Source organism: Cetorhinus maximus, chromosome 9 (assembly GCF_964194155.1).
Source record: "Cetorhinus maximus chromosome 9, sCetMax3.hap1.1, whole genome shotgun sequence".
NCBI classification, from domain to species: Eukaryota; Metazoa; Chordata; class Chondrichthyes; order Lamniformes; family Cetorhinidae; genus Cetorhinus; species Cetorhinus maximus.
In genome coordinates, this window is record NC_135887.1 from 77,673,022 (window position 1) to 77,688,045 (window position 15,024).

The following is a 15,024-nucleotide window of genomic DNA, read 5'->3' on the forward strand; positions in this document are numbered from 1 at the left end:
CAGCAGTGCCACTGAGATTGCAGGCAGCTTCAAAGTGGAGATACTGATGGAGCCCAGACTTTCAGTTAAACCTGGGGTCTTGCCAGAGCCAGGCTGGCAGGCTGCGATGTGGGGGGCTCAAGCCTGAATTGACAGGGCGGGGGGAGGGGGAAGAGGTGTGGAGGAGGCTCCTGATTGGTACAGGATGGCTGAACAGGGGGCATCCCGTCTTCCCCGGCCTAGTCTGGACACTTGGCGTTGACGTCCGCTGCTCCAATACTTGGCCAATTAAAGCCTTAATTGGCCCACGAGTGATCCGACTGCCCAACGCCTCCTCACACTGCAGGTTGAATATCCATGGGGCCTGGTGCTGCTGGCATGGACCCAATTTTATGGCCCCAAGTCTGCCATCCTGATCCCCCCACCAGGGGCATAAAATTAAGATCATGGAGTTCTGGAAAAGATGGGCATGGATTTGAGAGGCAACGACACATTCAAGGACTTTGGAGAGGAAACAGAGCTTGGAGGTGAGGTGTTGGTTTGCAAGGCTGGTGGGTCAATTGTTTTTTTGATGGCAGATTTAAAAGAGAGTGAGAGAAAGCGCCTGAAGAGAGATTCATCAAAACCGCAAATGCACAAAGGGGAATAAAATTCAGTGCCCTTATATCTTCACTGGGGGGAGTAAGGAGGAGACAAGTAGTACATGTAAATAATTGAGAAAAAGAAGGAAAGTTTTGGGAAAGAAGGGGAGCAAATAAGCAAATAAAGTACTTGGGCTGCATTTTTCTCCGCTTTCTGCCTTAACTGGACAGAAGCGGGAAACAGAATAAAATCATTCAGTTAGCCCTGCCACTCTCTGATTTTGCCCATTTTACCTCATTTTCCTTTCCCTAACCCTGCCAGCTTGCTGCTCACCAACTGTTCCCTGCCCATGGATTAAAAATGCTGATGGGGATGCAAAGCCCAGAGGCCAGTTTTCAATGTGCGGTCTGGAATCTGAAGCCCAGTTGAATTCCGGGTCTCAACCCTGTGCTGCCATTGCGTCGCTCAAGTAACACTATTTTGAAATGCTGAATTCCCTAATTGGGCAGGAGGCAAGCTTGGCATCCAAATTATGGTGTCAAGCATCTCCAGAGGCTGGAGCTGCCTGCAGAGCCCAGCAGCAAAGGCAGATGGCAGCCATGATAGGGCATGCCACTGCCTGGCCAAATAGAGCAGGCAGCTCCTCAGAATGCCAGCAACATTAAGGCAAAGAAAAATGGTCATACGGTCAAGTTAAAACTAATGTGCTTGACCTGACGCAAGATACCCCATAAACTGACACTTTTCAATAATTAAAAACAAACTTTCATTTCCGCCCACAATGAACCTGACAGTGGTGGAATATATGTGTACTAGACTTTTCAGGTTTGCCAAATTGACCTTTGAAAATCCCTCCTTGCCCTCCCTGGCCTGTTTACAAGCTTCTTAGGGAGCATGGTGGACCATTAACTATTGGCGAGCATGCCCCCTCACTCTCCATTTGAAAATCGCAGTATGTCCCGGAGGCATCAGGATCCAGAGACGGCTTCTTGGAATGTGATTTTTAAATTGCACCCGCTCCCGACCCAGGCGCCCCTGGCAATTGCAATTCTGACACCAGATTTTAATTTCCCGCCTAGCGGCCCCTCTTAACCATTGTTACGTGGAACCACCACATGCAGCCCAAAACTAGTCCCAATAGGCAGGCCCTTGATGAAGGGTGAAGGTCCATCAGCTACTCCATTTCAATCAGATCCATCTCCTGCTGAAGGCCTTGGTCGCAACTGAGGCCTTCAATAAAAGGAATTTACATGCCATTTCAGTTGCTACAGCTGCGGTCACACTGGATTAATACCAGGATTTCCCTTCCTGAAAACAGTGGACTCCCTCTTAGTGGCGGGAAAGCTTGACTTGCATGACAAATGGACCCAATCCAGAAAAATGGGTGAGGATTACAATAGATTCCCAGCAGCAGATGGAAAGTTCGGCCCCATTGCCTTCCCATCATTTAAAGAAAAGTCCTTTATATTTTAGCTAAAATCACAAATCCACTGTGTGAATTAGAGCAACAAACATATCTAATCCTATTAATTTGAGAATAAGAGGTTTTGAAGCAGTCAGAACAACATTACTTGTATGTGAAACAAAAACAGAAAATGCTGGAAAAACTCAGCCGGTCTGACAGCATCTGTAGAGAGAAAGACAGAGTTAATGTTTCGAGTCCGTATGATTCTTCTTCAGAGCTAAAGAGAAGTAAAAATGTGATGAAATTTATACTGTTTAAGGGGGATGGAGCAGGTGAAGCTGGATGGAAGGCCAGCGATAAGTGGAGGCAAAGGAGAGATTGACAAAGATGTCATGAACAAAAGGACAAAGGGGTTTTAATGGTGGTGGTACTGGCTAAAGGAGGTACTGATGGTGGCATTAAGGTCAGAAAGCAGAATGTGATAATAGCAGGACAAGGATAAGCACTTTGGAAAGAACAACATGAACAAGTGATAAATGGCCCTAGTGGGGGTGTGGTGGGGGGAGGGGACAGTGGTGGGAAAAAAGATTGAAAATAGGATAAAAGGTGGGGATAAAACAATGAATGAAAATGAAAATTAATAAAAATAATTGGATAAAAAATAAAAATGAACATTGAAAAAAGAGGATAAAGGGTGAGGATAGAGGAGAGATTTCATGATCTGAAGATGTTGAACTCAACGTTAAGTCCGGAAGGCTGTAAAGTGCCTAGTCGGAAGGTGAGGTGCTGTTCCTCCAGTTTGCGATGGGCTTCACTGGAACATTGCAGCAGGCCAATGACGGACATGTGGGCAAGAGAGCAGGGTGGTGTGTTGAAATCGTAAGCGACAGGAAGGTCTGGGTCATGCTTGCGGACAGACCAAAGGTGTTCCACAAAGCGGTCACCGAGTGTCTCCAATGTAGAGGAGACTGCATTGGGAGCAGCGAATGCAGGAGACCAAATTGAAGGAAGTGCAACTGAAGCGCTGCTTCACCAGAAAGGTGTGTTTGGGTCCTTGAGCGGTGAGGAGAGAGGAGGTAAAGAGGCAGGTGTTGCACCTTCTGCAATTGCATGGGAAGGTGCTTTGGGAGGGGGTTGAGGTGCTGGGGGTGATGGAGGAGTGGACCAGGGTGTCCCGGAGGGAATGATCCCTGTGGAATGCCGCCGGGGGGTGAAGGGAAGATGTGTTTGGTAGTGGCATCATGCTGGAGTTGGTGGAAATGGTGGAGGATGATCCTTTGAATGCAGAGGCTGGTGGGGTGATAAGTGAGGACAAGGGGGACCCTATCATGGTTCTGGGAAGGAGAGGAGAGTGTGAGGGTAGAGGCACGGGAGATGGGCCGGATACGGTTGAGGGTCCTGTCAACCACAGTGGCTGGGAAACCTCAGTTAAGGAAGAGGGAAGACATGTCAGAAGCACCGTCTTTTTTTTTCTTTAGTTTTTTAACTTTTCTTCAAATGATGGGAAGGTAATAAGGCAGAACTTTCCACCTGCTACTGGGAATCTCTTGTAATCCTCATCCATTTTTCTGGATTGGGTCCATTTGTGATGCAGGGCAAGCTTTCCCGCCACTAAGAGGGAGTCCACTGTTTTCAGGAAGGGTAATCCTGGTATTATTATTTTGCTTTTACTTGCACAGTGAAGTAGCTTTTTCAAAATGGTAGGGAAACATATCTGTGTGGCCTCTTTCTTTGTAAAGTTTGTAATATTTTCACCTTGAGCCAGTGATAAAATATATCACTTCAGCATTTTGCTACATTACAGTGATAAATCAATCATTGCCATGTTTAAGGTGATGTGGGACTATGATGTACATAAAACAGAGCTCCTAAGTCCTGGGATACCCAATGAGCAGCACCATAGGGAAATTTTTAACTTTCTGTATTTTTTAATTCACAGTTTTAGAGATTACAGATAAAATGGATCCTGCTGAAAATAAGTTACGCTTCCCTCAGTTTAAAAAAAATTTCAAAGGGATTACTTTTAAAGGGAGTAGCTCAATACAATGGAGCATCTTGATGAATTTTCGGGAGAGGGGTTGGTGAGCTTTATATCTATGCCATTTATGATGAGGAATACCAGTTGTAGTTTTTAGACAATAGTGAATATTGATGTCAAACAACTTCCCAACAAAAACATGACAATCTCAGCCTAAGATAAAAGCAAAATACTGCGGATGCTGGAAATCTGAAACAAAAACAAAAATAGCTGAAAAAACTCAGCAGGTCTGACAGCTCTACCAGTCCCACCCCCCTCAGCCTGCTTATATTTCATCTCATTTCTATTTTTCCTTAGTTCCGATGAAGAGTCATACGGACTCGAAACGTTAACTGTATTCCTCTCCGCAGATGCTGTCAGGCCTACTGAGTTTTTCCAGCTATTTTTGTTTTTGTTTCAATCTCAGCCTACTCAGCTCCAGTTGCCCTGCTGTACACAGCCATTTTGGGGAGAGAATTCCAGATTTCTACTACTCCTTGTGTGGAAAAGTGCCTCCAGAATTTCCTCCTAAATGACCTAGCTTTAATTTTAAGACTATGTTCCCTTGTTCTCGATTCCTCCACCAGAGGAAATAGTTCCTCTGTATGTACCCTATCGACTCCTTTAACAAAGATACGAAATAGGAGCAGAAGAAGGCCATTCGGCCTCTTGAGCCTGCTATGCTATTCAATAGGATCATGTCTGATCTGTTTGTGTTTTGATTTCCACATTCCCATCTACTTCCAATAACCTTTGATTCCCTTGCCTAACAAGAATCTATCTACTTCCACCTTAAAAATATTCAATGACCCTGCCTCCACCACCTTCTGAGGCAGAGAGTTCCAAATTCACACAACCCTCTGAGAGAAAAAAATTCTCCTCATCTCTGTCCTAAAAGGGCAACCCCTAATTTTAAAACAGTGCCCCCTAGTTCTGGACTCACCCACAAGAGGAAATATCCTTTCTACGTCCACCTTGTCGAGACTGTTCAGGATCTTATATACTTCAATCAAGTCACCCCTCATTCTTCTAAACTCCAGTGGAAACAAGCCCAGTCTGTCCAACCTTTCCTCATAAGAAAACCCGCTCTTTCTAGGTATCAATCCAGTAAATCTCCTCTGAACCACCTCCAACACATTTACATCCTTCCTTAAATAACATTTAATCTTTTAAAGTCACCCATCAGATCACTCGTCAATTTTTCAAACTAAAGGGAATAGAAGTCAAGTTTATGCAAACTACCCTCATAATGAAACCCTTTAAATCATTGTCAGGTCTAGGTCAGGTATTTTGTGGATTAAATGCAGAATGAAACTCCCTTTTCTTTCCTCCAGTGAGCTGCTTCAACCCCAACCTTGCAAGCATTTTTTTTTTAACTTTGCACACCTGCCATTTTGTCTCCCAGCCTCTGCTGAAGTAAGGGCATCCATTTATGTTGATCGACCAATAGTTATTTTTGGCTTTGGGTCCACAGATATATTGCAAACATATAAAGCTTTTTTCATTTATGACAGCAGATGTAGAAAATGTTTTTATTCTATCAATCTGGTCTGGATTCCAGTCTAAGCTACAGAAGTAGAGAGAGTGAATGTTAACCCATAGCACCACCAGTTCACCAACAGATATGCAGCATTGCTTTTATGGCTTTATTAGTTTATATTTTGCTTCATCCTAATTAAAAGGCTGGTTTAAAAGGCATTATGCAGTGATTAAACTACACCTGTTTATTACATTTTAATTTCTCTCACCATCAAACACAATTAAGTCCAGAGTTAAAGAACTCTGTCCAGGGAATTTGAGATGTACCCAGTCAAATAGCACTCGGGACTATTAGCTCAAGTTCAATTGCACTGATGCGCATAATAAGCAATTTCAATCTGAAGTTGGCACAGGCACTAACATTGAGCTGAGTGAGAGCGAGAGTAGAGTAGAAATCAGCCCTGTCCAACTGCCATAATGATGTCTTATAGGAACAGATTTATTGACCATAAGCTTTAGACTTCAATCAGTAACCTGCTTTGGTGTTGATAGTCTTTGAGAAGCTGCTTCTGTGAATGTGGCCTTTTGTTTAAAAGCGTGATTCTGGTAGGCTTTCACTGCAGTATGGATTGGCTGGCAGCTCCAATCCAATACTATCAGAGCTCAACAGACCCTTCAGTGCAGCCGTGTGTTGCATTTATACAAATTGTAATCGATTTTGTTTCAAATGTCATGTTCTTAAAGGTTATGATTATGTTCACATGGCATTCCCATTGGCTATCAAACTTCCAAGTTATTTTCCCAGTGCAATCCCTAAGATTACCAGATAAAATGCCCAAATTTGCTATCTAACTGCAGTTGGATGTGTATTGTGTTACGGGTAACTAGGTTAAACCTGATTCGAAAACTATGGGATTATTTGCACAGAAAATGTTGGAAAAACTCAGCAGGTCTGGCAGCATCTGTGACGAGATAAACAGAGTTTACATTTCGATTCCATATGACTCTTCTTCAGAGCCGTGAAGAAGTCGTATGGACTCGAAACGTTAACTCTGTTTCTCTCTCCACAGATGCTGCCAGACCTGCTGAGTTTTTCCAACATTTTCTGTTTTTATTTCAGGTTTCCAGCATCTGCAGTATTTTGCTTTCATCTATGGGATTACTTACTTTCTTGAATCCTCTCTTCCCACCACCCCCTCCCCACACACCCTCCTGCCCCTCCCTCCCCACCCCCAAACCTTCCGCTGGTTTTATTGCCTTCTCCCTAAAGGTAATAGCTCCTGCTGGGGTACAGTTCCACAGGGGATATCTTAACCGAATGGCAATTCTTTTCATGTATGATGATTCTGGACAGGTTGCTCCACTATGAAGGCAATTGCAGCTGAGCACAATCCTGAGCTCACCCAATGTTCACATAAGGCAAGAGTCAAGAACACTGATCAGGGTTAAGAATTCCAGCTGCTTTTCTTTCATTGGGCAGTGCAATTGACCACTGAGCCGGCAAGGGAACTTATAAGAAATGCATCTAAAAAGAATGAACTTTGGGCATGTGGACCACTGCTTTGAGGCTGTAACATGCCTTATCACCTTAGGAGGTCTCCCTTTCCAACTTCCCCAATGAAAAGCTCTTGATTTTTACCATGTTGCCATGAAAAGTAGCAGTGCTACTCATGGTGACACAAGAGGTGAGAAGGCAACCTGTCGGAATAAACAATCAGTCATGCTACGTGGCAAGGTGATGAGTGGGAAACCACCAGTTTGGGATCAAACCAGAACTAAGTAGCGGCAGCATTGAATGGCTACGCAAAGACATAGGGTGGATTTTCGTGGAGTCTTCCCAATTCTGCGGACCTTTAAAAAGGGTGGACGGCACCCAGATGCAGGAGTCCTGCCCTCATTTCCAATGGATCCAATTTTTGCCAGCAGGGAGTGTTGGGAGGTGGGCAGGACATGATTCACACAAGAGGGAATCCTGAGCTCAGCAGGGCAATTTTAACTTAGTGTTGAATTCAAACAGACCCTTTTTTGGCTGTTGCAAGGTTCTTAATCCTCAGTGTGGGAGTCACAAATTGATAAAGTGGATATAAACACTCTTGAAGGGCAGATAAGATCTGTTAATGTGTCATGATCTAAAGTTTTTTTAAACCCCATGCTTTTTAAACATGAAAAGAACAGGTGGAAACTGCCAGTGAGAATTTAAAAAGCCCCATCTGCTGGACTGCTTTAATTGACAGGCCATCTTGTGTAGGTTAGAAAAAACATTACCATCCATTTGAGCAGTTTCAATAGAGGTTTGCATTGATATTTCCAAAGGGCTGTTTTTATGCCATTATGAATATTTGGCTGAGTTTCAAGAGCTACAATGTTCTCAGCAGGGATTCTGAGTTCTTAGTTTGATTGACAGTTTAAAGAGGCTATTAAAGGATTAGCTGTCTTTGATGGGGTCCGAATAGAAGTTTGTTTTTATAAGAAATTAACCACTAGATATATAAAAGCTTTGAATAGGTTTCATGAATGGAAGTTATTTTCACTATTAAGTGTGTATGAATAAGAGGCATATTAGATAGCTAGAAGTTTATTTTTTCTCTCCACGTGGTTCCTGAGGTCTGCCCATGATATATACTGGCTGAGTGGATATGGAGGTGCCATGAGGGTCAATGGGGTGGTGGGGTGGTAGTTGGTGGGCGGAGGGCATGGGGAACCATGGGGTGGGCGAGGGGTGAGGGCTAGAAGGCCGAACAGCTTCTAAAACAACTGCGACAGAGTATGAGAGAACCAAAGAAGGCTTTCTAACCAGTCTGCCTTGGCACTTGCCCACCCCCATGGCCACCTACGAACTTCTTCTGGGGTCGGCAGGCCCGACTCTATCCCATCCCCGCCTCCTCAGAGCAAAAATTAGGTCTGATGGGATCCTTTAAACCAAGGTGGACCTCCCGAGTCAGGAAATTTCCTGACTTGAGCTAGCTGCCATGGGAGTGAAAATCTGGCCCATACTTCTAAAAATGTCCTCATCAGTGCTTTTCCTTTCTCCACAGTGTTATTTCTGCGAGAAGGTACTACTTTGAGATGCTTCACAAACAGGATGATAAGGGATCAGATCACGTAGAAGTTGGGGTAAGTGACGTTAACTTGGTAACTCGCTTGAATAGGAGCTCATTGGCAGAGTAATCAGCAACTAGCCAATATCAAACTGATTAATTGCATCTGCCCAGATTATCTCAGTGCTCTGTCAATTAATTGTTGGGCTGCCAAGATTGATATTTAAGATTAATGGCTAACATTCCAACAAGTAGGTTCTTTTAAAAGAGATAAAACAGAATACTGATTGGGTGGCGAGACTGGTCAGTAATTTATATCTGTTTTAACATAGTCCCAGCTTTCTGTGTGGTTTGAGTGTCACAGTTCATACATTAAATACTTTACATGTGTGAACTGCCAGTTGATAATTGACAGGAAGGTCCATAAGTGAAATGGCTCAGTGCATTGCTATGGGAACTATTTATGTCACCAAGTGGTAGGATACAGGCTGTCTATTCACTGACCCAATCAGTGTTAGTAAGCATGCTGTACTGTGTCAAAACTGACTCAAGTGCGGAATTGGCAGAGATCCATTCACCCTCAATGTTAGGAAATATTACTGAACACAAAGAGAGGAAGAAAGCAACAGTGTGAATGGGGATATGTTCCCTAATGCAGATATTTTGGACCACATTCCAAGATGCCAACAAGGTCATTACCGTACTTGTGATTGTTGTAATCTAGCCACATGCCTGTAAGGATTGCCTTCAAGGGTTAAGAAGCAACTGTAGCCTGCAAGTTTCAATGCTAATGAAAACCTCCTTTTGGCAAAGTTCCATTGTCCACCATAAAATCATACTCATGAGTGATCTATGGGATATATACCAGTTGGAACAGATGATGTCTCCTTCTGTGACTGGAAGAATATGAAGTGATCTGGATGCTCATTCTTGGAGGTCTGCGTAATGAAACCAGCCTTCAAAGATATCACAATACATCTGCAGATGGCCAACCTAAGAAGGAAGCTCAGAGAATGCCACTCATCTATGAGACAGGTCAAAGGGCAATGCCCAATCCCATTGCTGCTCCAAAAGATACAAAAAACAAAATAATGCCATTGGTGGAAATGTGAAATAGAAATACAGAATGCTGGGAATGCTCAGCAGGTCAAGTAGCATCGGCAGAGAGAGAAACAGAGTTAATATTTCAAGTTGATGATCTTTTGTCATAACTGGAAAAATTAGAGATGCAACAGGTTTTAAGCAAGTGCAGAGGCAGGAGAAAGAGCAAGGGGTTGGGTCTGGGGAGAACAAAAGAGAAAGCAGAGAGATTAAATGATAAAAGGGATGATAGTGCAAGGCAACAAGAGATTGTAATCAGAAAAATAAAGAAACAAAAGATGGGCCTAGAGGAAGTGTAAATGGGAAATAGCAGATTCATTGTCAAAGCTGCCATCTGAAGAAATGGAGGCAGAAGTAATGATCTGAGGATATCGACCTCAGCCCTGAGTCCAGAAGGTTGCAAAAAGTGTCTAAATGAAAAATGAGGTGCTGGACCTTGAGCTTACATTGAGCTTCATTGGAAAACACTAGGAGGAGACCAAGAACAGAGACATCAGAGTAGGAATAAGGCAGAGAATTAAAAGGACAGTGATCTGAAGCTTGGGGTAATGTTTGCAGAATGAATAGAGGTTGTCCACAAAGCAGTCACCCAATCTGCGTTTGGTTTCCCCAGTTTAGAGGAAACAACATTGTGAGCAGTACATACATTGAAATAGTCCATAGTCACTCCAAGTTTCCAGTGGGTTCATATCTCTCCACTTCCCTGAGTCATAATGTCGAGTGACTGTCAAAATGCTCTTACCTCAGATTTCAGAGAATTTTCAAACTGACTACCAACAACAAGGCCCACTCAGGCAACTTTTCCTCCTAGCCTCACTAGGGCAAATCTTCAGAGACTTTAAAGTGCCACAGGACGTATCTCTTTAACCAGAGACTGTCTTTTTCCCCTCCCACCCCCTTCCCTCTCCCCCCACCCACCCCCCCACCCACCCCCCATCACATTCTGCTTGGTAGCTGGCAGAGGACTCAGTCTTCTTCCCTCTATTGATTACACCAGCAGCAGCTTTTGCCTCTGTGTGAGACCCCTTTCTCTCTCTCTCTCTCTCTTTCTGTCCAGAAACCTCAGAGACTGAAAGTCTGTCCACAGTCAGTCCAGCTGCTCTTGCCTGTGAAACACAACACATACATTTCAATTGTTTCTGACCGGGGCCACCCTATCCCTGTGGTAGCCAAGCCACACAGGCTTGTTGTCGAGCAGAATTCAAAGCAAATCACATGATGCTCTTCATTCCTCCATTTTACCTTGAATTAAAAAAGACAATCCAAAACATTATCATCTTATGAAGCCTTTATCTGAAGCTGTGTTTGGGGCCTTGGACAGTGAGAAGGGAGAAGGTAAAAGGGCAGGTCTTGCATTTCCTGCTTTCATGGGAAGGTGCCAGTGGAAAGGGAATGGTGTTGGGGTGATGGGGGAATTGTACAAGGATATCAATGAGGGACCAGCCTGTACAAAATTATGAAAGGGGAATGGAAGGGAAGATGTATTGGGTAGAGGCATCACACTGGAGATGGTGGAAATGACGGATGTTAAGGGAACCCTGCCGTGATTCTGGGAAGGAGGGGAAGGGCTAAAAGCAGAAGTATGGGAAATAGAACAAATACAATTGAGGGCCCTGTCATCTACAGTTGTGGGGAATCTGTGTCTGAAGAGAAAAGAAGACATATTGCAAGCACTGATATAGATAATGGGATTACCAGATGCAACAGAGGTGGAGAAACTGAGGAAATGGAATTGAGCCCTTATGGGAAATGGAGGAATAGAAATGTATTCAAATTAGCTGTGGGATGAGTGGGTTTATAATGGATATTGGCTGCTAAGGTCCAAAGGTAATATGATGACCAAGATGACCTTGGTCACTTATTTCCCTTCCCCCACCAATGACAAACCACCCTGATCCTCAAAACACACAGTATTATGCAATTATATCAATGTAAATAACTCAATGTATTAATGCTGATTCGTAAGAATATTTGCTGCCTTGCCAACAACACACAAATAAAATGTACTTGAGAAGACCAAGGTAGACCAAGAGAAAAATATGTGAAAATAACTGGAAATAAATTGTGAGGGGAAGCATTCCTCTAGTAAATTTAACAAATTAATCACAACTTTCAAAAATACATTGGTCTAGGTTCTGATTCCCATGAGACTTATAACCTTTAAAAGAAAGGCACCCTCTCAATGCCAACGAAAAGAAATCCTGATTCACAGTATTTCACTGTTTTAAAACTTGTTGTAATAAACCAACTAGAATCAACATAATTCAGACATCAAATAACAGCCAGAGAATATTTCAAATAAAAAGGTAATTTTTTTTCACTTTAAGTGTTGATACAACAAAGAAACGCCTCATGTAGTTACAAGCACTTGCATCACTTCCTACACAAATGTGGCACCATGTGCAATCTCACATTCTTCCCAACTCAGCCTCTGCTATGTAGAATCTCTCACTTCCCAATCAATTGTTTTGGTCCTTGAGTTGCATTCGCCAGCAGCCACATTCTATCCGAAGTCCCTGAACATAGTTAACACCAACAAGCTGCAAGACTAGCATTTATTGCCCATCCATAACTTCCCCTGAGAAGGTGGTGATGAGCTGTCTTCTTGAACTGCTGCAATACAGTTGGAGATCAATCATCTCAGCTCCAGGACATCACTGCAGGAGTTCCTCAGGGTGGTGTCCTAGGCCCAACCATCTTCAGCTGCTTCATCAATGACCTTCCTTCCATCATAAGGTCAGAAGTGGGGATGTTCACTGATGATTGTACAATGTTCAGCACCATTCGCGACTCCTCAGATACTGAAGCAATCCATGTCCAAATGCAACAAGACTTGGACAATATCCGGCTTGGGCTGACAAGTGGCAAGTAACATTCGCGCCGCACAATGATCATCTCCAACAAGAGAGAATCCAACCATCGCCCTTTGGCATTCAATGGCATTACCATCACTGAATCCCCCACTATCAACATCCTGGAGGTTACCATTGACCAGAAATTGAACTGGACTAGCCAAAGAAACACTGTGGCTACAAGAACAGGTCAGAGGCTGGGAATTCTGCAGCGAGTAACTCACCTCCTGACTCCCAGAGCCTGTCCACCATCTACAAGGCACAAGTCAGGGGTTTTATGGAATACCCTCCACTTTCCTGGCTCCAACAGCACTCAAGAAGCTCAACACCAACCAGGACAAAGCAGCCACTGATTGGCACTCCATCCATCTCCTTCAACATTCACTCCATCCGCCAACAATGCACAATGGCAGCAGTATCTAGCATCTGCAAGATACACTGCAGCAACTCGCCATAGCCCCTTCAACAGCACCTTCCAAACCCGCAACTTCTACCACCGAGAAAGACGAGGGCAGCAGATGCAAGGGAACATGATCATCATCTGCTAGTTTCCTTCCAGGTTTCTGGAGGAGTTCCAAGTTTCTGACTTGGAACTGCATTGCCATTCTTTCACTGTCACTGGGTGAAAATCCTGGAACTCCCTTCCTAACAGCACTGTGGGTGTACCTGCAGCACATGGACTGCAGCGGTTCAAGAGTATGGCTCACTGCCAGCTTCTCAAGGACAATTAGGGAAGGGCAATAAATGCTGGCCTAGCTAGCAGTGCCCACATCTCATGAAAGAATTTTAAGAAATGAGAACTACATAGTGCTATACTGGCAGAACTGAGGACATCAGGATGATCCATTACAGAATCATGGTTGCAAAGTGACCACGACTAGGACCTGAATATTCAAGGATATTTTACCATTTTGAAGGCTAGGAAGAATGGAAAAGGAGGTGGAATAACTCTTGTTAATAAAAGATAAGATCAGTCCAGTAGTGAGAAATGATCTTGGTTCAGAAGATTAAGATATAGAATCAGTTTGGGTGGAGTTAAGAAATTGCAAGGGAAAGAAGTCACTGATGGGTGTGGTTTATAGACACCCTAACACTAGCTAATTATAGGACAAAGTATAAATCAAGAAATAATAGAGGCTTTTAAGAAAGGTACTGCAATACTTGTGGGAGATTTTAATCTTCATATGGATTGTATGAATCAAATTGGCAAACCTGTCCTGGAGGATGGGTTTACAGAATGTATTTGGAACAGTTTTCTAGAATAGTACATCCTGGAATCAACCAGGGAACAGACTATTTTCAACCTGGTCATGTGTAATGAGACAGGATTAATTAATGATCTCAGTAAAAGATCCTCTTGGTAAGAGTAGTTATAACATGAGAGAATTTCACATTCAGTTCGAGGGTGAGAATTGCGAGTCTGAAACTAAGGTCTTAAACCTAAGTACAGACAATTACAAAGATGTGAAGACAGAGATGGCTAAAGTGGACTGGGAAAATAGATTAAAAGGTAAAATGGGAGAGATGCAGTGGCAGACATTTAAGGATACAATTCCCAACTTGCAACAAAGATATATTCCATTGAGAAAGACTCTATGAGAAGGATGCCTCATCCATGGCTAACTAAAGAAATTAAGGATTGTATCAAATTGAAAGAAAAGACATGCAATGCTGTGAAGATTAGTGGTAGGAAAAGAGACTAGGAAAGAAAATAGAAACCAGCAAAGGATGACTAAAAATATAATAAAGAGGGAGACAGTGGAGTAGGAGAGAAAAGCTAGCAAGAAATACAAAAGCAGACAATAAAAACTTTTCCAAGTATTGAAAACAAAAGGACTAGCTAAATTGAGCATTCATCCCTTAGAAGGTGAGACCTGGGAATTAATAATCACAAAAATCACAGAATTGTTACAGTGCAGAAGGAGGCCATTCGGCCCTTTGTGTGGGAAACAATGAAATGCCATAAACTTTGAACAAGTATTTTGTATCTGTCTTCGCAATAGAAGGCACAAAAAGTATCCCAAGAATAGTAGAAAATCAGGAGGTAATAGGGAGGAACAAAAAACAATCATGATGATTAGAGGAAAAGTACTGGGAAAACTAACAGGGCTAAAAGCTGACAAGACCACAGAATCTGATGGCCTGCATCCTAGGGTCTTTGTCACGACCACATAAAAGGCGTTCCCTTAAAGTGGTCCATGAACTAAGAATTTGTGTGTATGCATGTAGCTCTCTTTCAATTTATGAGTGATTCAAAAATAAACCAGCAGACAACATTAGTCTGAAATAAGAGAAAGGTTAATTTATTACAAACACTCTTGCTGAAAGTTATTTAAATAAAAGTGATAAAGTTATTAACTAAAATGATACAAAGATTAAAATGCAGATAAAAGGAAAATGATACTTAAAGATGTAATTTCAAATCAGTCTCTGTGAGATATTGTTATGGGCCGATTGCTTGAATTTCTTCTTTCTGAATTGAAGGGGTTGAAACTTGAGGTTTGGTTTTGTAGCTGAAGAATTGGAGTTTGCCTTTGCAAATGGACTCAACAGCAGAACAGGGTCCTGGGA

The 15,024-nt window shown here is 42.9% G+C and overlaps 1 protein-coding gene across 1 annotated transcript in view; it reads left to right on the forward strand.

Annotated features, from left to right (window-relative positions):
* The window catches only part of LOC144684737 (N-acetyl-beta-glucosaminyl-glycoprotein 4-beta-N-acetylgalactosaminyltransferase 1-like), an 823,211-nt gene that overhangs the window by 598,122 nt on the left and 210,065 nt on the right, over positions 1-15,024 (forward strand). The window contains exon 8 of the mRNA XM_078548907.1: positions 8,498-8,576. Coding sequence (XP_078405033.1) covers positions 8,498-8,576 — 79 coding nt within the window. The remainder of the gene's footprint in view (positions 1-8,497; positions 8,577-15,024) is intronic.